Genomic DNA, 23,330 nt, shown 5'->3' on the forward strand with positions numbered 1-23,330 from the left:
TGCATGGTAACTCTTCCCATCAAGTGGATGAATGATGACAAGTAGTGTTAAAGTGCTAAGTGGTCGGAAGACTAGAAAAGTGCTATACAAGTACAGTCCATTTACTTGCTTTTCAATAATCACCAATAAAAACCCAGCAGTTTTGCACGTTGTGCTGCTTCAAGTACATAAACCAAAATGCGCATGAAGATGTCTTCACTGTCAATGGGCCTACCACCTTGCACTTTGCATTTATTATTCAAATTTCAACTGATGTTGCAAGATTTTAAATTGAGGGTGCAATGCATGATTTTGCATCCTTGTAGAAACTGGCCTGTCTCTTCCTCTCCATCAGGGTGGAAAGGGTATTACCAATTGTGGCAGTCACAATTGGTAATACCATAGTCAATAAGGAATGTTCATCAGCGATTTATGTTTTTGCTTTGTGGAACCAGTTGTTCATCAGCGAGTCATGTTGCTTTTTAAAGCCAAGGTTTTCAGAGGGTCCGTCAGCTCAGACATGTTGACTCAGATGTGCTGAGGTGTTTTTTTTTCTCACAATGAGGCTGATTGAGGGCCTGGTGTCACAGAAGAGAGGTTAGTAAGACACCCTGCTTCCTCACAGCTTAATTTCAAAGTGCTACTGGAGTGAGGAGATTAGAATGAGTAGGGTGCTGGGAGTGAGGGGGCAGGGTGTGAGAGCGAGGCGCCGAACAACAGAGGTTGCTGCAGAGCTCAGTAATCGTATGCTCAGGGGACGACTGTGAGAAGACATAAAAGACACCAGACTTAAGGAAAACCCTCACTAAATGAGAGGAGGAAGAGGTTATAATAAAAGACACTATGTCTCACTTTCCTTTGTTGTCAGGGAAAATTAAATCTGTAAGGTAAATAAAAGATATAACGTGACAAACTACAGCGGCCGAAAACAACAGTTGGGGAGGAGAGATGGGGATCCAGACATTTATTTCAAATATATTCTTCTGTCTGTTTCGCACAGCTTAAGCACACTACTTACAAGCTGATATTATTCGCCAATCATATCAATCTGTCTCCTGTAAGCTGATTGTAGAAGGTGCAATCCCCTCACTGTGGGGATCAGACAGCTGGGGCCCAGGTACATAATGTATCCTGGAATAATTAGGGATTTAGTGAGATGTTAGGCTTTGTAAGTGCTTTCATTGTGACAGCGTTGAGTGTTTGACATAGCTGTACTCCCAGTGCACAATACCTTTGGGCACCACTGTCATGTCACTGCAATCCTCATGGTACTTTATTCTCTCAACAGAGGAAACATTTGGTGTGTGTGTGTGTGTGTGTGTGTGTGTGTGTGTGTGTGTCTGTACCTGGACAGTGAAGGGTCTGGGTGGTTGTGTATTTAGCTTCTTCCTTAGATCCTCCATCACACAGTGTTTATCAGTATGGAGTATGGAATTATTCAAACAGATCAAATAAAGAAAATATTAATCTTTACAGAAATCATATGTTGCAACCATGTTATAATAGCAAAATGTTGTTATTCAGTGGTAGAGCAGGGTCGTCCCAGCTCCACTAGCCCATGTCGATGTGTCCTTGTGTCAAGACGCTTGACCCCAAATGGCTCCCGTAGCTGTGCCTGCGGTGTATGGATGTTAGCTGGCCGTGATGCGTGGGTGGCACCTTGCATGGTAGCTCCTCCCATGAATGGGTGAATGACGACAAGTAGTGTTAAAGAGCTTTGAGTGGTTTGAAAGGCTAGACTAAACTTTTACCATGTTAGTTCTTAATAATATAATATGGATTCACCGAACAAGATTCTAGGCAACCGCAACAAAAAGCGGCATCTACCATTCATTTTGTCATGATTAAAATCTATTTTTATTTCAGCCGTCTTTTACATTGTTCTGCTCCTGTGAGAGACAGTCCAGCCAGTGGGCCTGAGGGGCATATTGCACCATCCTAAAAATACCCTGCTGTGGTCAGGTCTGGGTTATAAGCCCTCAGGCAGTGCCAACACTGATCCACTGTGGGCTCATGCAGCTCTCTAAATTAACACGAATCCATTCATTCTGTTGAGCTTTTACAAAGGATGTATATTATCTTCAAGCTGTCATCAAAGGCCTCAGAGCCTAGAGTTGCACATAATTATAGGGATTACTTACTGTACTTTTCCCTGTCCTTTGGCCCTCAGACAGTGATGGGCATCTCCGCTTTTGTGAAAGTTTGTTGAAGCTCAGCCCTGCTAAATATGGCCTGTGTGAGCGTGCAGTTGGTGGGACCACCCCCAAACCTACATTAGCCTGCCCCCCTCCGTGTTAAACACAGGCCATGCATCATGAATGTTGCCACATCTAGATAACAGACAAATGAGAAGAACAAAAAAGATATGGATAAAAATATACAGTAGATGGGGAAGCTGTGGCTCAGGTGACACAACGGTTATCCACTTTACACAGCGTTGAAAGTTTGATCCCTAGCAGCTGCAACCTGCCTGTCCACATGTACTGACATGTAGATGTGGACACTGGTCCCTGGACAACACACTGGCAGCTTGGTCAATGACCGTTCTCGTCAAACTATGACGCTCCACATATCCCTCCTTCTGTTAGTTTTGGAGGTGCAGTTCTGCTTCTAGTGGCAATAGTAATTATGATGAGAAGGAAGTCAGGTCATGTAGAAAAAGAGCAACACAGTCAAAATGGAAAGGAGATTGAGTTGGATGGACGGGTCACATAAACACAGGCCTTTCACAGAGGAGATTGCTGTATGTGTTAACGTAATGTGACAAACTAATATAACGTAACGCAATGTAATTAGTTGCGTTAAGTTTGTTTCATAACTTAAGTATGATATAAATAACGTATTTAGAACTTGTGTTGCATACGTTACCAACTTAACTTAATGTAACCAATTTACATTATTTTGCACTTGAACAACTAGGGCAACAATACTGGTATTCAGTATTGTTGCCCTAGTTGTTCAAGTGCAAAAATAATGTACTAATACATTCTCTAGTCTCACCATTGTTTGCTGTTAGAGGAAGAGCCTAATGATGTGTGATGCGTGGTGATCTGTCATCTGTCCTGGTGCTGTGGAAGACGTCGTGCCTTGGAGCCGGTGACACCAACAGACTTAACAAACTGGTGAAGAAGGCCGGCTCCATCATCGGATGTAAACTGGAGTATCTGGAACAGGTGGTGGAGAGGAGGACGCTGAAGAAACTACTGTCCATATTGGACAACCCGGACCACCCTCTCCACCTCTACTGCAGGACAGAGGAGCATTTTCTCCAAGAGACTCATCCAGCTCCGCTGTCACAAGGACCGCTACAGGAAAACATTCCTGCCCACGGCAATAAGACTTTATAATAAGTCACCTCTTGCTAGATCTTCTGTGGATTAATTATCACTGTACACATGTATGGGTATTACACTTCACATACATACTTTGCATTTTGCACTCTCTATTGTTTACATTTAATTTGCTAAATTAATGAATACACTCTGCAGCTGTACATATATTTCATTCCAGTTATTTGTATTGTATTTTATTTGTGTATATTTATATATATATATATATATATATATATATATATATATTAATTTAATTTTGTATATATCTTTCATCCCTGTTGCTTTTTTATATATTTTATTTTGTGTGTTTATTTGTATCTGTAAGCTGTAAATTGTAAGGCGCTACTAGGACAACAAATTTCCCTTGGGGATTAATAAAGTATTTATATATATATATATATATATATATATATATATATATATATATATATATATATATATATATCTCCAAAACTCTGGTATTTAATAAGGTACACATTTCAAACATGATGAACTGACTATTTTGTCCTCCTTACTTCCTGCAAACAACAACAACAGGTTCAGTGTCTATTAATGAAGAGCAGGCAGCCGGCACAACACTGCCTTGGTCCAGTTGTAGATCTTTAATGAACAGACAGTTACGCCAGTGTTACAATTAACACACCAAGAGGCTGAGGGGAGTAAATGCCAATACAAATTTGTCACTAGTCTAATACTTAATACAGGTAGAATAAATTATACTATGGTAACATACACACATGCCAAACAGAAAGCAGAACAAAACAAGCAGAGCTTGGGCCAAGAGGAAAACAGGAGGGGTTTGGGTGAATGAGCATATCTGTACATTTGATCCTTAATGTCCTCCTTGGTCTATTGTTAGTGGAAAAATATATATACAAGGTAGAAGGCTAACACAGCCAAATACAGAACAAACAAAGAAAGAAAAGAAGGAAGAAAGATAACTAAATAAATAGTGTAGGTGTACATTTTTATTTGTTCAAGTTTTTTTTATGGAATGATGCGATGGGGAATGATTCTCTGTATGGTCTCTGTTTTTCCTCCTGCCCAGGTTTTAATTTTTTGGAGATTGACATTTCAGAAATCTGTAATTTCTTTATGACATGTCATAGGCAAATGCATCTCTAAATATATTCTCAGATTCTGAAGTGATCCACATTATCACATCAAATCACTTTTGATTATTTGACATTAATTCTATGTCCAAGAATTTAAAGCTGGTTTTAAATGAATTAACAGGTAACACTCTGTATTTCTACTGTTAAGACATTAAACGGTTATCACTCATTATTTCCAGTTTTCCTCTACTGCAGTTTTTTTCACCACTGTTAAGCTACTGTAAATAAAACACAGCTCTTCCTGCAGTTGTTCATATTATTGTTAATATTAATATCATTATTGTTATTATCACATTGAATGGTAAGGATTATGCTATTTGCTGAACGGTGTGCTTGAAGGTTTTAATTTAAAACATTGGCAAACCCTTGGCATACGGCTCCCCCTGTGCTTTTAGAACTAGGGTAACAACCTTGTAATCTTTTTTCTAACCCACACTGTATCCGCCCTCTCATGAAATCTATGGGTACAATGGGTGGAACCCAATACATACCATCGACCCAACCTCACTGATCCTGACCGACAACAGGCCAAGGAAACTTCCATGTTTAGGCTGGATGAGCCAGATGATCTTCTCTACCTCTTAGCCACAGCTGCCCCCAGTCGAGTAATAATGTGTGCTGCCTTATATATTGTGGTAAGTATTCGGATTGGCATCTCCTGATTGGACGGTTACGCTAATTTTTAGTGGCCGAATGCGTGCTCGTGGTTGGGGAGAGTATTACCCATAGAGTCCAGTAGAGAGCGGGGCTTGTGGGAGTTTGAACTCTACATTCATGCTTATCAGTGATCAAAAGAACATTGAAAAATAATGTTTCAAGACAAGTGGAGGGAATGTTGAGTTTGCATCAACTGCAAATTAAGACCAGAACAGATCAGAAAACAGGGGTGCTTCTTTTACTAAAATATGATGAAATATACTCATAGGGAAGTAACAAAAAATGTGTATCCAATGTAAGCCTGTACCAGATGAAAGCCAGGTTCTCTTTGTAGTTGATGTCAAGTCTATTATTTGAGAACTGACTTTTATCTTCATTTACTGATACACTCTACTGACTTTACTTAATTCCCAGTTTTTCCCCTAGTTCACTTAGGAAACCTCTGGATTTCAGAGATAGGCACTATCTAGGCGCAATCTGTAACCATTGTAAACTAGTTGACATGGGCAGAGGAGTGACAACATTGATGGTAAATGCAGTGTAAATGGGAGCTTTTGGTTTGTATTCAATCCATTATTACAGCAGTGGTCATGGCAGACACATCTGGCAGAAATCTGCACACCAGTGAGTCCCCTTTTCTACTTTGAGTAGGGTCATCCTTCAATCAGAGGATCGGCGGTTCAATCCCCGGCTCCGCTAACGCATGTCGATGTGTCCTTAAACAAGACACTTAACTAACCCGAAATTGCTCCCGTAGTTGTGCCTACGGTGTATGAATGTTAGCTACTCCTGATGGGCAGGTGGAACCTTAGCCACTGCCCTCAGTGTGTGAAGGATAACAAGTAGTGTGAAAGCGCTTTGAGTGGTCGGAAGACTAGAAAAGCTATACAAGGACAGGTCCATTTACCATTTACTCATCCAAATGAATTTCTTACACAAAGAGTCATTAAGGACAGTTAGCGAGTCATAGTACAACCCAGTCGTTGTGTCCTTAGGTATATGCAAAGAGTACATATAAAATTAACCAGAATCAAACAAAATTAATTGAAGAACAAAACTGTAAAGGTTTGTACCAAGCTGCCGGGAAAATATCCGCCTGCACTCAAGTGGGAATAGAGCTTGTTTGACCTCCAACTATTGCCAAAGCTCTTCAGGAGGTCTTGTTTAAATCATCGTCCTAAAAATTGTATAATGCACCAATTGCTGAATCTGGAGTTATTTTCCTTCCTCCATTCAAGGGAATGAGCCTGTGAACGAGGCTGGACTGAGGGCTGGGAGGCCCGGTTAAAGAAAACACTGGTGCACATGATCTATGGGCCACATAATGCAGAGGTTTTTTTCTGAATTCTATATCTTGAAGTTGACATTTTTTAGCATCATGTGCCATGGAGTTTTATTAACTTTTATGGGAATGAATGGGATGCCGCCTTCAAAGCTGTATCCAGTTCTATGTTTACATCAAAGCTCTAAACTGGGAGATGTCTGAGCCAGGTGCTGAGAAGATAACGGTGCTAACAGCGTGAACATAACTAACAATTGCAACAGTGTTGACAGAGCTAACCATGTTAACTTGGGAGGTAGGGGGGTTATTACGCTTCAGCTACAACACTGTAAATCGGTGGATGGTGTTATCAGCAGTAACTAAGCAGTGGAACACATGCACAGCTTGCATAATTAACATGATGGGTATCAAATTAAGTAATCATTGTAATTTTCTAAACGATACCTGGCCGTACCAACCTATTTGGGTCGCAGTTTCTTCAAGACAGGAGTTTAAAATCTTTTTTTTTTACTGACCATCAGTTGTTAAAATTCCCCCTACTCATCTGTGATGCAGTGTGTGGTCAGAAGTACAAGACACTTGAATTTGAGGTAGAATTCATGAGCTGTAATCAAATCACACATGCAGTTGTCTTACAACACAACGAGAAATATGTCAATGAATGAAACTCAATATTAGTGATCATGAAGGTAACTTAGCAGAGAAACCGGACTGTGTTCCGTTATGTTGTGTTCAGAATGAATTTAGGATTGTATTTAATATCAAAGACCTAATAGATCCAAACCGATGGGAATTCCTTCTGGATGCCATGGATTGAGACAGAAAAAGAAAAAGAGACATTATAAAATGACATTATGCATAATTTTGTTAAGTTTGCGAACCCACAGAAAAGCTGTTTTAGTCTAATATATTTTAAATAGAAAGTAATTGATTACACCCAGTCCAAAATACTTTGCTCATGGTTCACGAAGTAATTGTTTATATCAATAGTTTATTGTTATCCAGTTAAGTTAGAATTCACCAATGCTGTGTAAAAAATGTACTGCAATTAAAACAGTGTTACAGTGGAAATCCTTGTTGTGGATTTGGTTGGTCCCATGGGGAATGTTTAAAGCATTATTCAATCCTTAACCACTGGAGAACCACTTTCATGAAATATAGTATAAAAAAAAGCTAATTATCAGCCCAATGCACTGTATAGTCAATCTATGACTGACACACACACACTGACACACACACACACACACACACACACACACACACACACACACACACACACACACACAGGGTATCTGGGAGATTTGTATGGATGGTAGCAGGAGGTGCGAGTTGTGCTGGTGACCAGGTGTCAAGTTGCATGCATGTCTGGTAAGTACTAGTAGGCCTGGCCAGTCTCGACCTGCAGCAGTCCCAGTACAGCTGAGTGGTCGGCCAGCTTCATCCTGCGCTGACTGGACAGGCTGACGTTCTTTGCCAGGTAATCCACAGCAGCTGGAGAAGATCGGAGACAGGAGACAGAGTTAATGTATATACTACCACTTGAATCATTCCATTTGTTTTGCTTTGGGGCCCAAACTATTTCAAATGTAAATAATACATTTGATGTCTAAATTAAACTTTTCGTTTCTCTCAAAATAGTCATTATTGAAGGAAAGAAGAGAAATATAAACGATTGTTTTGCACGGGGTGTGTGGACCAACCTGCGGAGGTATTTTAACCACTTTGACAAGAAAAAAAGGCGCTTCATGAGACAGCGAACACTCCGTGGAGCAATGTGCAATTACATAGCGCTTCTCGGTCGGATGCTGGCTGACCCACTTGAGGGCTGGTTAGTTATATCATGACAAAACAAAACAATCTAAAACTGCAGAATAAAACACTGCACACTCAAGACGTCACCGGCGCAGCTGCTGCGTGGCACCGTGGCACGAGTAACAACTGCTGCCCTGCACACTATTTGAATTCTAGTAAATAACACGGAAAAATTCAGCACAAATATAAAAAGCGCTAGGTGCAGCAGCTAGCTCCCCAACAACCACCAAAGGTAGCGGGACCAGCCCCGGCTCGACCAGCAGCAACAACAGCGCTGTGGCTTGTTTATGATTAAATACGACTGCAGATGTAAAAAAAGTAACACAACCAGCAGTTCAACTCACCAGATGCCCGTAACCCTCTGTGCGAAAGGCATCATCAGTTAATCCACCAGCAAGTCTGTTTCTCAGGCTTCAGCCTGAGCTTCTAGGTAGCTTCTAGGTTCTAGGTAGAAGCTAGAGGTTTCTAGTAGCTTCTTTGGTTGACAGATGTCATGACCAATCACAGCGCATGTTAATGGTCACACTGGGCCACTAACCAATCATACATCCACGCCATTTCGCAGGCCCTGCACGTCAAAGAATACACCCAGCTTGTCAGCTAAAGATCTGATTTGTTAAAGTCCATGACAATCAACCAAAACTGTCCACTCCCCGTGTACTTTAATCTGCAAAGGCTTAAACTGCTTTGCTCCCATAGAGACACAGGAGAAAAAAATCTGATTGGATGAAAATAGGCTACTAGGGGAAAATAATTATAGTATGTAGTGTATTTGTGAAAAACAATTACATTATAAAATAGCTATAACTTTGTGATTCTGTTTAGGCCAGCAGTGAAGGCTTAGCAGGCCCTGACGGCCCACCGCTGCTCTATCGCACAGAAGAAGCAAATGTATCAGGCTGATTCGCAAAAAAATACTTCATAGCAGATATATTCTATTTTGTGCTGCACAAGATGTGTTGACAAGAAGAAGAAAAAACACAGAATATCACTATACTTGAACATGCATTGTATTGCAGCAACATTTGTCCAATCATACTGACTGACAAGAGAACAATATGTTTGACAGACACACAAAAGGACCCAACAGTGTGGCTACACAGACAGAAAGACAGGCAGTCACCAGAATAACTGAGGTTCTGCAAAGCTGGCATTAATGCTCAGCATATTTTTCTGTCTGAGTGGTGGATGTCGCCCCTCCCTGGTTTAGCTGGTGATAACTTCTCTTTCAGGGCAGGAGGAGGGCTGACAGCAGAAATGATGGTGTGTTTGGGTGTGTGTGTTGTGGCTATCAGGGCAAGATAAGCAAAGCATTTCAGTTAGGATGCTAGCGTGCACAGAAAGGAAACTGTCACTCTGTGCTGAGAGATGAGAGAAAGAAGAGCACTTATGGGTGGGAAGGTCTGTCTGCCAAAATGCCAGTCAACTCGACAGCAAGTGTGGGAGCAGCATGTGTGTGTGTATGTGTGTGTTTCACAAGGGTTTAGTGAGGCCCTGTAAAGGAAGCTGTTTTTCCTGTCAACCAGCTTTATACCTTAAATCCCTGTTGAGCAGTCACGCTGAGAGTCCTTTGCCTCCAAGATTGAGCCTATCTGATAACACACGCAAACACACATGAATGCATGCACAAACACAGGTGCACACACTCACACGTCTCAGCTATTTTGACAGTATATACTTTAATCTGTCAGGAGCTTCCTGCATTAGAACAAGAGAAGAGTCAAATGTCTGAAGTAAACTGTTAAATATGTCTGCAGAAGGAAGAGGTGGGGGTGGAGGGCCACAGCCAAACCACAAACATCACAGAGGATCAGTTGTAGCATCAGAGATATTTTCTTAAAGAAATGCTTTTATATATATAACTTGAGTTGTTTTGCTGTAGTGTTTTAGCAATCGTACTGGTTATCAGACTCAGTTTGAAGGAAAATCTCAGCAGTTACTTTGGTGAAAAGGATGTGTGGCAGCACCGAAGGATTGGACAATTCCACATCTCATGATTTACATTCAATGCCAAGTAGAGGTTTAAGCCTATAGGGACGTCTCACCGTGACATCTTACATCAGGTTATTGTGAAGACGTGTGTGCCGACTTAAACATTGTGTACATACGAATAGGCAAAACATGTCCTCCTAACGTCTATTCCCAACCAGTTTCATTGACCTCTGTGGAAAACGTTACTGGGTCAAGGAAAGATGGGAAAGAAAATTCATGAGGAGTTAGGAAAAGATAACCACAGGGTTTAACAAATCCGACTCCACTTTTACAAAGCTACGTAGTTATGATGTGACGCAGGCGGATGTCATACAGACGGCATAAACAGGGACCAGGTTCAAAGTATTACTGTATTAACGAGGTTGGAATTGAAATTAAAGAAGGAATATAAAAGTGAAACCAAGGTACTAAACCGTCTCATTGTACAGTTTCAAACATTATCAATGTCTCATAACCCTTTTTGTTGTTATGGTTTATATGCAGACTATAATCTAATCATAAGAATATGCAGACAGTTTATGAAACACCACACAACTCAGTGTGACCTAGATGTGTTGACTTGATAGTGTTTTAACATTGTAACGTGACAAAATAGTTGATTTAAAAGATGATGATCAAAAACATGACTCAGACGTCCCACTGAATAGCTCGTCCAGTTTGGTTTCAGCATCTGTAAGTTAAGTCAAATAAAAGAATGAGGGCTGAGGCTGCAGTACAACACCAGAGAGCAGATCAAATACGTCAGTTGATCAGCAACAGCAATGTAACGTTAGTAGTTTGCCAGCAGGTTTAACAGATTATTGAAAGTTCACAACATCTAAACAATATATTGGCAACGGTTATTGACATGATCTGCGTTTGTCGGTCATGATCGTTTGTTCTCGTAAACGGCGGAATGGTGTGTCACTATAAATGTTCCAGCCGCAAGGAGTTCTGCTCATCAACTGGATGATGAGCAGAATATGTTTTAATGCAGGCTTGTTAAGCTCACATTCACACACTTCACCCACTCTGATTCCAAAATCCAACGACTGCCTGCACCCTCCACCCCACTGATCCCCACATTTACTCAGGATCAGTGTAGAGGATGTGTGTCAGCTCTTTCAGAGCCGGAAGGTCAAGAAAGCACCTGGCCCAGATGGCACGTCTCCCTCCTTTTTCAAAAATGTCTGTGCTGACGAATTGGCCCCCCATCTTCACACAGTCCCTGTCCCCAAGAAACCCACTATCACCAGATTAATTGACTAAATGTATGCTTCCTTTAGCCCAGTGGTTCTCAAACTATGGGGCGCACCCCTCTAGTGGGGCGTGGAGGTATTACAGGTGGGGCGCGGGGGGGAAATGCAGAATGTATTTATTTCAAGACCTTTATTGAGAACTTCACATATTACACAAGTATACGGACACAAAACGTCATAATAAATACATGGCGAAATGCCTGTACTTTCGTGGAAATGTTTACGTTACGCCGTTAACAGGTTATGTTGCGCATGTGCGAGCGCGACGTCCAAGATCCTTTGCGAGTTGCGACTCACACGTGTAGCTTAGTGTGCAAAATGAAGAGACATTTGGCAGGAGAGAAAAGAAAATCAACCGCAGGCGATGCATCAGAGACCAGCAGTAAGACTCCAAGAAATTACGCTGACGCCTATCTTGCTCTGGGTTTTACAGTGAATGCTGTAGGAGATGAGGAGAGACCAGTCTGTGTTGTATGTCTGAGAACTTTGGCAGCGGACAGTAGGGCTGGGCAATATACTGGTTCCATACGGTATGATTTTTTTTTTTATAACATTACACCGCCGAACTGCATGCTGGGTACAGCTCGACCACTATCACAACAAGAAGAAACTCCGTCGCTACATAAAAAAACGGAAAAGAGCGATGCAGGAGGAACAACAAGAGACCAGAGATGCATCAATACAACTAGACACATATGCAACGCTGATTACTGTGTGGTATTTGTTATAAATGTACGTTGGTACATAGAGGGTGATAAGAAGCTGAACCTGGAGGGACTTAGGACCCAGGGGAATGTAGGTGAAAAAAACAGGAAGAGACAGACTGGAAGACGCGCCACACAAACAGCTGTTCCCGCCCGCTGGCCAGTTGTGAGCGGTGAACAACGAGCGGCGAACAGCTGTATAGTTGGCCGGCGGTCCTTTTTGGCGATGTGTTTACTCGAAAAAAATACCGTGAAAATTCCAGAATATTGCCTAATACCGTGATATGAATTTTCGGCCATAACTAACGGACAGTATGAAGCCCAACAAGTTAAAAAGACACTTGAAGACATTACACATTACATTACACACATTCACGTAAATAAACCACTGGAATTCTTTCAAAGGAAACTGGATGAATACCGCAAGCAGGCTAATCACTTTTTAAAAGTGGCATCAGAAAGCAACAAAGCACAACTGGCGTCATACAAGGTCGCATACAAAATTGCACAATACAAAAAAACGCACACCATCGCTGAGGAGCTCATGCTCCCCGCAGCTCTCGATATGGTTTCAACGATACTTGATGAGAGTAGCACCGCTATATTGAAGACTAGCCCTCTGTCCCAAGACACAATTGCAAGACAGATAAGTGACATTTCAAATGATCTCGTGGAAGAACTCAATGGACAACTGGCAGACACATGGTTTGCGAGGCTACTGACAGCAATAAAGACTGCTTACTTATTGCTTATGTTTGCTTCGTTACATCAGAGTCACTGAGTGAGGATTTGCTGTTTTGCAAGTACGTAGCAGGCAGAGCAACAGCTGATGAGCTCTTAGGCTTCTGGACAGGTACCTGACAGAACACAGGCTGAAATGGGAGAATTGTGGGGGTTTCTACACAGATGGTGTGCAGACCATGGCAGGGGAAAATAATGGCTTGCAGGCACTGCTAAAGAGTGTCTCTCCAGGACACACTGCGTCATAGGAGGGCTAGCAGCAAGACAGATGAGCCGTGAACTAAACAAGGTTTTGACCGACGCTCTCAGTGTGGCCGCTACATAAAAAAACTCAACGCTGATTGGCTGACGCAACTTTGCGTCACGCGATTTCTCTGCCGGAGTTGGGATAATTCAACTCACGCGAATTTGCGCCGCATCCTTTACTCTGTTCGCCCCGCCTCAAGCGTGTCTATCGCGCCGCCCCGTGGAAAAAACGCTTTTTCGCGAGACGGCACGTCTATACATTCATCCGGCGCAGCATCAAAACGGACGCGTATTTGTCCTCCTTTTTGCATACCTGCAAACTTGTCACCTTTCGGCGAAATTTGCCGTTTTGAAATCAAAATATGTGAACTGGCCGACCAGCGTTTCTGTGATTGGAGTGAGACACGGAGAAAATCTGATGTTGTGATCTTTGTAATAAAATATCTTTGATGTGTCGAGTCTTGGCCAATCAGCGTTAAGATGTCTACAGCGTCCGTTTCTCAATACGCGTTCTTCTCTGTACTTGATGAGGAAACTCATAACTGAAAGTTGACGTTCTCTGAATGCTACTGTTGTTGAGTCACAACATGTACTTTTAGGATGTTTTCAGGCGAGAAGGTAGTTGTTCAAGCATCAAATCTGTGGTCGGTTAATCAAGAATCAGCTTACTTTAAAAGATACGCAGACGAGTTGAGGTCCTGCTCGCGGACCGGTGAGTCCCGTCGGCACCGGGCCGTCAGCGCTCTGCTGCCCGCCGAGAGCAGCCTGATCCCGGCAGGACTTTTTGAAATGATCCGCTGGCTCCGATTTCTCCGTAGTGGTTAAACTTGAGATATAATTCTGTTTTGAGGGTCTAACGAGCAATCTTTATTAGTTTATTATTTATTCACAGTAACGTTACATCAGTTTGACGGAGGGAAGGGTTAAGATTCATAACTTAAGATTTTAATTGAACTTTTACTTTGAACTACAGCGGTCTTATTACTTTTTACCGAATTGATTGCAATTATATAAAAATATTTAAGTATATATATATATAAAAATACATATTAATTCATTGTTAACTACAATTACAGTTGTCCCTCACTATATTTTTTTTTTTTACTATACTAAAAGGTTCACCTTTTTCGCGGCCTCGCTGTTTCGCAGATTTTTTTCCGTGTAATTTTGCATGTTTTTTTTTTACAATTCAATTCAGTTCAGTTTATTTTATATAGCCCAACATCACAAATACAAGCTTGCCTCAGAGGGCTTTACAATCTGTACACATGACATCCCTGTCCCGGGACCTCACATCGGATCAGGAAAAACTCCCCCAATAAAGATAGTAAAAACCCTTACACAGGGAAAAAAAAAGGGGAAGAAACCTTCAGGAGAGCAACAGAGGAGGATCCCTCTCCCCGGATGGACAGAAGCAATAGATGTCATGTGGCCAGAATGAATAACGTAACAGAGTTACAGCACATTACATGAATGTGTTACAGTGTACAGTATGAACGCGCATTGTGTTCTGTGTCCTGATTGGCTAAGGGACTGTACTGTACACCATTGTCAATCAATCTCCTCCGTGCAGTGTCTCCTGTACAGCACAGAATGCTTCTGCTAGCCAGATTTACATACATGTTCAATCGCTAGCAGTGTGACTCTGAAGTGCTGTATTTTTGCAAGTTTTCTATCCGAAAAAAAAAATCGATGAAACGAACTGCAACAAAAAAGGCACCTGCGGTCGCACCCAAAAGGCAGAGGAAGATGCTAGCCATCACAGAAAAGTTGGACTTCTGGACATGCTAAAGGAAGGTAGAAGTTACGCGGAGGAAAATAACATAAGGACGACAGCAGCAATAAGTTTTAACAGGGATGCAAAACGTGTTGTAACTGTCCGCAACAAGACCATCGTAAGGATGGAGTCTGCTTTAGCTCTGTGGATCAGTGACAGCAGGAAAAAGAACATTCCGCTGGACACCAACATCATCCGCACAAAAGCTAAAAAACTTTATGAAACCTTTGCTTTGAGAGTGTTTAAATGAGAGAGAAATGTGAGAAAATGTTAATGACTGTCTGAGAAAAGTGTATAAGAGTGTGTGGTTAGGGGTTTTACGGCCTTAAAACATGTATAATAATTGTAAAAAATAAAACTTCACGGATTTCGTGTATTGCGGGTTATTTTTAGAACGTATCCCCCGCGATAAATGAGGGACCACTGTAATAATTACATATTAATAATATATAAGATATATATATATATATATATATATATATATTACATATACATATACAAAAATACATATTAATTAATTGATAAAGCAGGGTATACTTCAAGGAGATCAAATACAGTAAAAAGGGCTCATATCCCCTCTCTTCACAATAAAATCAAACTGCACCCATCCTATGCAATTATTCACAGCCTCACAAAATACCGCATAGTGTCCTCCTTTTTGTGTTATGGATATGGTCACTCTAGCCTAGACAGCTTTTTGACTTCGTCTACAGGGCCCATGTGAAGGGATCTGTTGCTTCTGTCTTGCTCCCCTACTTGACCAATCCTGTTTAACAATGAGGTTCGGACCGCCCCAGCTCATTTGCATATAAGGACACAGAAATACAGGCATAAATAAATGAAGAAATACATACAGACATATAAATACAGACATAAATAAATGAAGAAATACAGAAATGTAGAAATAGAGTTAGTTAATGATGTCCTGTTTAGGTATCAACTTATATTTAGTCATTTTCGGTCCTCCATATACGGGGAGCCAGCAGGAAGTCAGCTCGCTATGATCCAGAAGATGACCCTAACGTGCATGCTCACAACTGCCTTGGTTAGAGAAGAGCTGTGCATGATCTATGAGGCGGGCCGCCAGGCTTACAATATCACTGCCTGATCTTCAGAGCATTTGTAAAAGTGGTTGTTGGAAATAACTGCACCTCATTAAATTGAATGGAATACATTATCAAATTATGTTAGCAGGTCTCATACCTGTTATTTGCTGGTCCTAACTGAAATATGCAATGAGGATCAAGACGCTCCGTCACAAATGACACACAAACTGTGACTCCAGCTTGGTGCATCTGGTTGATAAAATAAGTAAATGTGCATGGGACAGAATGTGTTAAATCTACATCTGCAGTAAATCTGCCTCAGAGCGCAGGCAGCACACTAGTCAGGTGTGTCGTGCCCAGTGCACCGAGGACCTGCACTTGGTATTTTATATGTTTGTTTCACAGTGTATGTATGATGCACTTGCTGATATAAGGCAGGCGGGTAGGAAGAACCCACTGTGTGTGAATAAGTTCAGTTAAGAAATTGAATTATAGCACTACAGCATTTAAGCCAATGAATGGGATACTTGTGCTATATCAGTTAGCAATAGACAGTCTGGAAAAACATGTTCTATATCAAAATGTTGCCGTTGTTTTTTAGTCTGAACTCGTGGGACTCACTCTGGCCATACTGACTGTACTGGTAGCCGGCAGCAGCCACAGCTGGGTCCATGCTGTAGCTAGTGGTGCTGTATGTGGGGGGGCAGTAGGACTGGGATGATGAAAGGCTGTCCACGGTCTTAATGGAGGCCTCAGCTGAACGCTGGCTGCAGCTAGCTGAGATGGTGTTGGATTGAGAGGAGTCCAAGGCACTGTGGAGTGGTGAGATGGAGAAGTCATGTTGTGGTTGTGAGGATACACCGCTGGGGTTGCTCAGGATGCTCATCACCTGCAAACATAGAGAAGAAGACTGCTGTCAGGCAAGCTTTTTCAGTCTGAAACTGGTGCAGCACAAAATATCCCTACAATCACTGGTCACATCACCAGTGATCTACCGGTGATCTACTCTGAATATTCACAACAATCATTTTAGTGTCAAAATGGCAACATTGCTCTGAAATGATCTGAGAATCTTCTCCCAAGTTGATTAACTCTTTTGATCTTATGATTACATGGCCTTTTCTCAATCTCTACCCTCAGGTCACTTAAGATTGTATACACACATCCAATCAAGCGTTAAGAATAGTAAAATGCACAGTTAATACTGTGGGCTAGAGGGATAATATTGGCTAATTTCTAAGGTCAAGGGGTGGGGCAAGAAATTGACAGACTATCAGACAGGTTGGACACAAAGCATCTGGTTACACAAACTTACTTAAAAGTGAAAATAAAGGTGAACAGTAAAATAATAACCCAAAGTCTGAACTGTCGATAAGTGTCTGTTGTAAACATCTGTCAAAGTTACAGATGTATTTCCTGCTTCAACTTTGACCTACTTCCTATTCCTAGCTGATGTAGTATATTTGATACCATTCTGATAGTAGTGCAGTCAACGGGAGTCAATAATCAGTAAATGTGCTAGCAGTGTGGCTCAGTTTGGTCTCTGTTCCCCCAACAGCAGCTCGATGATAATAACTCGACTCCGTCAGTGAACCCTATTTTACCTAATTTGTTTAATCATTCTTGGGATTTAGTTTTGGCATTATTTTGTAACTGTTGGGTTAACATTGTACTCAACAAAGTCATGTGTATGAGATCTGGAAACAGTGACATCAATAAAAATGAAGCACTTATTGCCCAGTGGTGGCTGTGGCTCAGAGTTGGAGCAGGTCATCTACCAATCAGAAGTCGGCATCTCAAGACACTTATGCTGCGTTCACACCAAACGCAGTGCGAATCTGATGCGCGATCAGATTACATGCAAAGTCAATGCACAGACGCGACAGGTTGCGAATGACGCATTTGAGGCAGTGTGAATAGCGCATTTGACACGGGGCGAACAGAGCGTTTGATGCAGAGTGAATTCGCGTGAGTTGAAATATTCCAACCAAAAAAACATCACCGCCATCCTGCCGTTGCTGAATCAAACTGATGCTGGTCCTGAAGTAGCGCTGGTAGCGGCTTCATTCAGACGCTGTTGTGGGACTACGGATAATATTATGAACCCAGACACCATGGAGGTTGATGTTCCCACGTATGTGGAATTTACTCAACAAGTATAAAGCAGAACTAGTGGTTATTTCCATGGTGGTTGAAGGAAACGTTAACTGTTTTTATGGAGATAAGCCAGACGCAGTTCCTGGAGGAGTCGGTGAAATTCACCGAGCTGTGTGCGGCTACGGATGATGTCATGAACCCAAACACGACGGCGTTTGATGTTCTGACGATTTGGGACTTCCACAACAAGTATAACAAGTAAATTTCTTCCATGGTCGATAGCGGAAAAGATAGCTCTTTTCACAGTGATATGCAACAGAGATAAGCCACGCCCCCTTTGACGCAGCACGAATATTTGCGCCGCTTTTGGTGTGAACACACTTTTATTGTCGATCGAGTAAACCGACGCAGTAAACGTTTGGTGTGAGCGCAGCATTAGGCCTAATCTCAATCTCCACCTTATGGACTCACAGACTTTGCGGTGCGCTCCCGCTAAGTCCGTGAGGGTTTAGGGGTGTCCCATTGTCACATCGTAGAGTGCTTGAGGTGCTCTGACAGACATTTTGAGCCCTTTATGAATCCTTTCCCTAAGTCAGCAAAGGAATTACCCACAGTTCATAGCAATGGGATGTTAAACACGCAGTTCCCAATGGAAGAATGGAGACGCACAAAAAAAAGGTGAACAAAGAGACACGTGGGCGTTCAGCCCGATAAAATACCTTTACACTACAACATTACAGATTAAAGATGGAACATAAAAACACATGAAAACGGAAGCAGAAATTGTATATTTATTTTGTACATTCATCAAACATTTCTTTTTGACAAAACGAGTAAATAGATCATTTATAATGACTTTGAAGACGTTCAAATCAGTGAATAAAAAGTATAAAATAAATACACAACTGTACACAATAGTTTGTTATGTAGTCACGTGGTATGTTGCAGCAAAGTGCTGTCCCATTCATATTTACACCAGTTCAAGCCCTCACAGCCTCTCACACTCAGCCACTCAGCAGCTGACATCAGTAAATCCCTGAGGGTTCAGGGTTTGAGGGTTTAGGGTAGAAATTGGGATTGGGCCTTAACCCCAGATTGCTCTCAAAGGCTGTGCCTTTTGTGTATATGTGGTGTGAATGGTGTCACCTTGCATGGCAGCCCCTGCCATCAGTGTATGAATCGGTGTGAATGGGTGAAGGACTATTTCCTGCCGTTCACTCCCTTGCACGTCCCTCCACACCTCATATTTATATTCATATTTAAATACACTTGCTACTTTATTTTACACTTGTCACTTTCACATAATCACTTCAGTCCGTGCACTTTATTTTTATTTTAACTTTAATTTTTATTTTCTGTAGATCCAACTGTAAACATTCAGTACACCCAATTGTAAATATTAATGCTCCCTTTTTATTGCACTCTGTTTTATGTTTATCGTTAAATGTTTATTGTTAAATGTTATACACCTCCCGCCAGGACAAATTCCTTGTATGTGTAAACTTACTTGGCAATAAATGGTTCTGATTCTGAAGTGTGGTTGGAAGAGAAAGGTGCTAAACAAGTACAAGTCCATTCCAGTAAAACTGTGAGCACCCAACTGTGTAATTAAGCCGTAGTTCACATGTGTGCTAATCGCGAGTGTGCTGAAGCTTTGAATGTCTACCATCATATTTTATAATGTTATCACTTTTAAAAACCTGGGAGAATATGATTTTGTGTTATTGTGATTGTATACATGCCATTTATTACTGTTAGAACAGTATTTATTGCTGTTGAACAGTTTGTTTTGCTCAATGTTGTTTTTTAATGGCTAAACGCCAACACATTTGTATTGAAACAGAGTTTTGCTTGCTGTGTGTGTGTGTGTGTGTGTGTGTGTGTGTGTGTGTGTGTGTGTGTGTGTGTGTGTTTGAGAGAGAGTTACAGAGAGAGGGAAAGAGAAGGTGGTGGGTTACACACAATGGACCTAATGTGAGTATATTTTTGGATTCTTATCTTAAAATTGTCTTACTTTTATTTATATGTTATCATATATGTTGTCTAAATGTTCTTTTTTAATATATTTTGCACTTTATTATTATTATCTGTATTCACTTTATGTTGGACAGGAGAGAAACGTTTTTTCAAATCTTCTGTACATTTGCACATGTGAAAGAAATTGACAAATAAAGCTGACTTAGATTTATACTATGGGCTTTACGAGTGTGCCACGTCAGATTCAACAAACACTTTGATATGAAAATTACCCTCGTTTTTTTTAACAGCTCGCCATAGCAAGGTGATCGAGGAGTGCAACAGGAGGGGGTCCCGGGAAAGTCTCCATCACGGAGATGGACGAAATAATGTATGCTATTATAGATGATGTTGCAGCTATAACAATAGAGGATGTGCTCCTGGACCATGCATGTGGAGAGACATTAATCTGTCCCTGTCCATGTCAGGATGCTGTCTAAAAACACACTCTCTCAAGGGCCTGATGCTAAGGTTTCCAAAAAGAAGTAAGTTTGCCATGATACGCCTGGTTAGACTTCTCACTGGCCTTATTAAAGACTGGTACAAATGAACCTTCAATTTGTATCACATTTCAGTTGTTTTCAGCTTGAGATCTTCATATTGATATTGTAGTATTATACAATAGCATCAATTGCCAATTTTGAATTATATTACATTTCAAACTGCAGAGAAAAACAGGTTATTGTAACCATAATCATGAAGTGTTATTTCTATAGGATTTTGTTATGCAAAATTGTAAATAAATATACAATCCATTAGAGAAAAACGTAGGCTGGACTACTCATACATTATGTCCATACCTAAAATAAAATTAAAAACACGAGAAAATTAAAAAAGTACCCCTCAAGATCATTCATAGCCACAACCGCAAATGCAGTCCAACTTCTGAAAGACGTGTCCACTTACACAGTCCACAAAAAGACTTCTGAGAGCAGAGTATCAGCAGACAGGGCAGACACATACAGTGCATGATTAATAATCTTTCAACTTCTAAGAAGCAGCTAGTAGCAGTAAATGAAGGACTGAAGTGTAAATGAATACATGTGATGCATATCCATCTTTCAGATGAATCAACATTTCAAACAAAGAAGTTGCCTTTTATATAATTTGAATGTCCTCAGCTGTTCTAATGAAGCTTTGTTTTGTTTGTGCTCATGTCAGAGGAAACTCACTTCTTTGTTAGTTCCTAAGCTCAGTCTGCTTTTGAGGCTGCAGCCTACTGATAGCAGTATCACTTACAGATACTGTAGCCAGGAGCTAATGCTAGGGCTTCTTAGACATTCCCAGCAAGCATTTCAGTGAGACAATATCCACAAGGTTTCCAGTGGCGTCAAAATATTTACACAGCAGCACACATTTTCTCAACATGAATAAGCTCAGTTCTATCAATGGAGACATCCACGTTGAGTTTTTTTACAACCTAGGAAATATTTTTCTGGTTTTAACCATTCTTTTGGATGTTATACCAGTCTAACTGCAGTGTTCTTAATTTACACTGAATACGATAACCTTACCAGTGCCACCCCTACAATTTGATTGGCCATCCAAGATACCAATGCAAAATATTAACTGTACTAACTGGAACTGATGATCCAATTGCTGGTCTTTATTTTGTTTAGTTTTTTAACTGACAGCATTCTCTAACTGCTATTCCCTCCCAGACAGACCTCTTATTTTGTGGCCATATATGCTGGAGCACCCATCCATCCTTTGCTGAGCCCCGCCCCACAGAGATGTGGAAGCTAACGGCTCGTTCCAGAAGAGCCGGTCCTGAACACGTGGGCCACGATAACCTCATGAGAGCGAAGCGGCAGCAGTTTTTTTTTTTGGTAGTCAAGGACTTGTGCTTCCAATGGTACACATACAATGGGCCCTCCAAGCACATCTATCTATTAGCAAAACATGTTCAACACTGTTCAACAATTCAAGAAGCTTTGTTTGAACAATGCTGAGGCCTTAAGATATACCTGAAGTTTTACACGTCAATTCAGGAGCAAGTCATTCTTATCTGGATCGTGGTCCATGCCTACTACTCATTATGTGAATAATTTCTGTCATATTCATTGAATTGTGCTGTTACACTTTTACATTGGTCATTCTGGTCACATGACATCTATTGCTTCTGTCCATCCTCCTCTGTCGCTCTTCTGAAGCTGCCTTCTGCAGGCACATTTTTATTTTTTGATGTTGGGCTATACAAAATAAAATAAACTGAATTGAATTATTAACTGGGGTAATATACAATACATACCAGATTGAGGGTACAGTGTATAATGTAGTGAACAGTAATACATGTTTAATGTGATTGTTTGGTTTTCCAGCCGCCTGCCAGATTTAAGCAATTAAACTGTATCTACACGTTTGCTACTTACACAAGATCAACCTGACCAGAAATTGACCAAACCTACAGTAAGAGTTAATAAGCAAAAATCTGAGCTATTGTAGATACATAATTAATTTGAGATATTCTGTAAAGACAGAATAAGGATTGGCTGTATGTCAATGGCGGGCCGTGCATTTCCTACCTAGGCCTGCTGTCTGATATCGTATACATAAATACGCACATGACGGGATGCTGTTCGGCGCGCACCCAGGGTGCTTTGCTGTCTCTGTGAGGAATCACATTATAAAAGTTAGCTGGCCGTCACCATGTGTTTAACCGGCGGAGAGAGAGAAGAGAGAGACACATAGACAGAAACAGAGGTGAGATCTGATTGGATAAAGAGCGTTAAGGAGGTGAGGTGGTCAAGGGAGAAAGAACAGACAACACTCATTCTTGGTGTTGTGTTAACTACACTACATAACCGTATAATATTTGAATATCAGTCATAATTTGCTTCATTATGATTTACCTCACAGTGTCAGGTTGAGCTTCTGTTGTGGGCAAATACAGCTATTCCATGCAATTTTAAGTTGTACAGTAATTGCAAAGCACACTGAGCATGTCAAAGTAGGATGCAGAATATCTGATGCAATCAGAGGTTCTTATGTGATCATCTATTGCTATTTTACTGTAAGCAGATGTGTATTTTGTCAGAGGTCGTAATCCTGAAAATCCCAACTTCATCAGTGATGAAAAGAGAAATCAAATTCAATGTCTTAAATATATAAATATGCAGAGCTTTCATTAAAAAACAAGTGCATTCAGAACCTGATCAAACTGAAATATCATATTTCATTCATTTTATCTGAGGAAATGAGACCAGCCTAGAGACAAGTGACTTTGGTGTGTGACTGTATGGAGGCGCTGAAAACAATGACACAGGCACCCAGGTTCACTACTTGAAAATAAACAA

The 23,330-nt window shown here is 41.0% G+C and overlaps 1 protein-coding gene across 2 annotated transcripts in view; it reads right to left on the reverse strand.

Annotated features, from left to right (window-relative positions):
• Positions 1 to 7,740: 7,740 nt before the first annotated feature.
• LOC306743747 (paired box protein Pax-7) overlaps positions 7,741 to 23,330 on the reverse strand; it is a gene marked incomplete at both ends in the record, with an annotated part of 61,020 nt that continues 45,430 nt past the window's right edge. For both annotated transcript variants that reach the window (XM_079226298.1, XM_079226297.1), the window contains 2 exons: positions 7,741 to 7,856; positions 16,543 to 16,810. In XM_079226298.1, the coding sequence (XP_079082424.1) occupies positions 7,741 to 7,856; positions 16,543 to 16,810 (384 nt within the window). The remainder of the gene's footprint in view (positions 7,857 to 16,542; positions 16,811 to 23,330) is intronic.

The sequence above is a fragment of the Taurulus bubalis genome (genome assembly GCF_910589615.1).
Source record: "Taurulus bubalis genome assembly, chromosome: 11".
NCBI lineage: Eukaryota > Metazoa > Chordata > Actinopteri > Perciformes > Cottidae > Taurulus > Taurulus bubalis.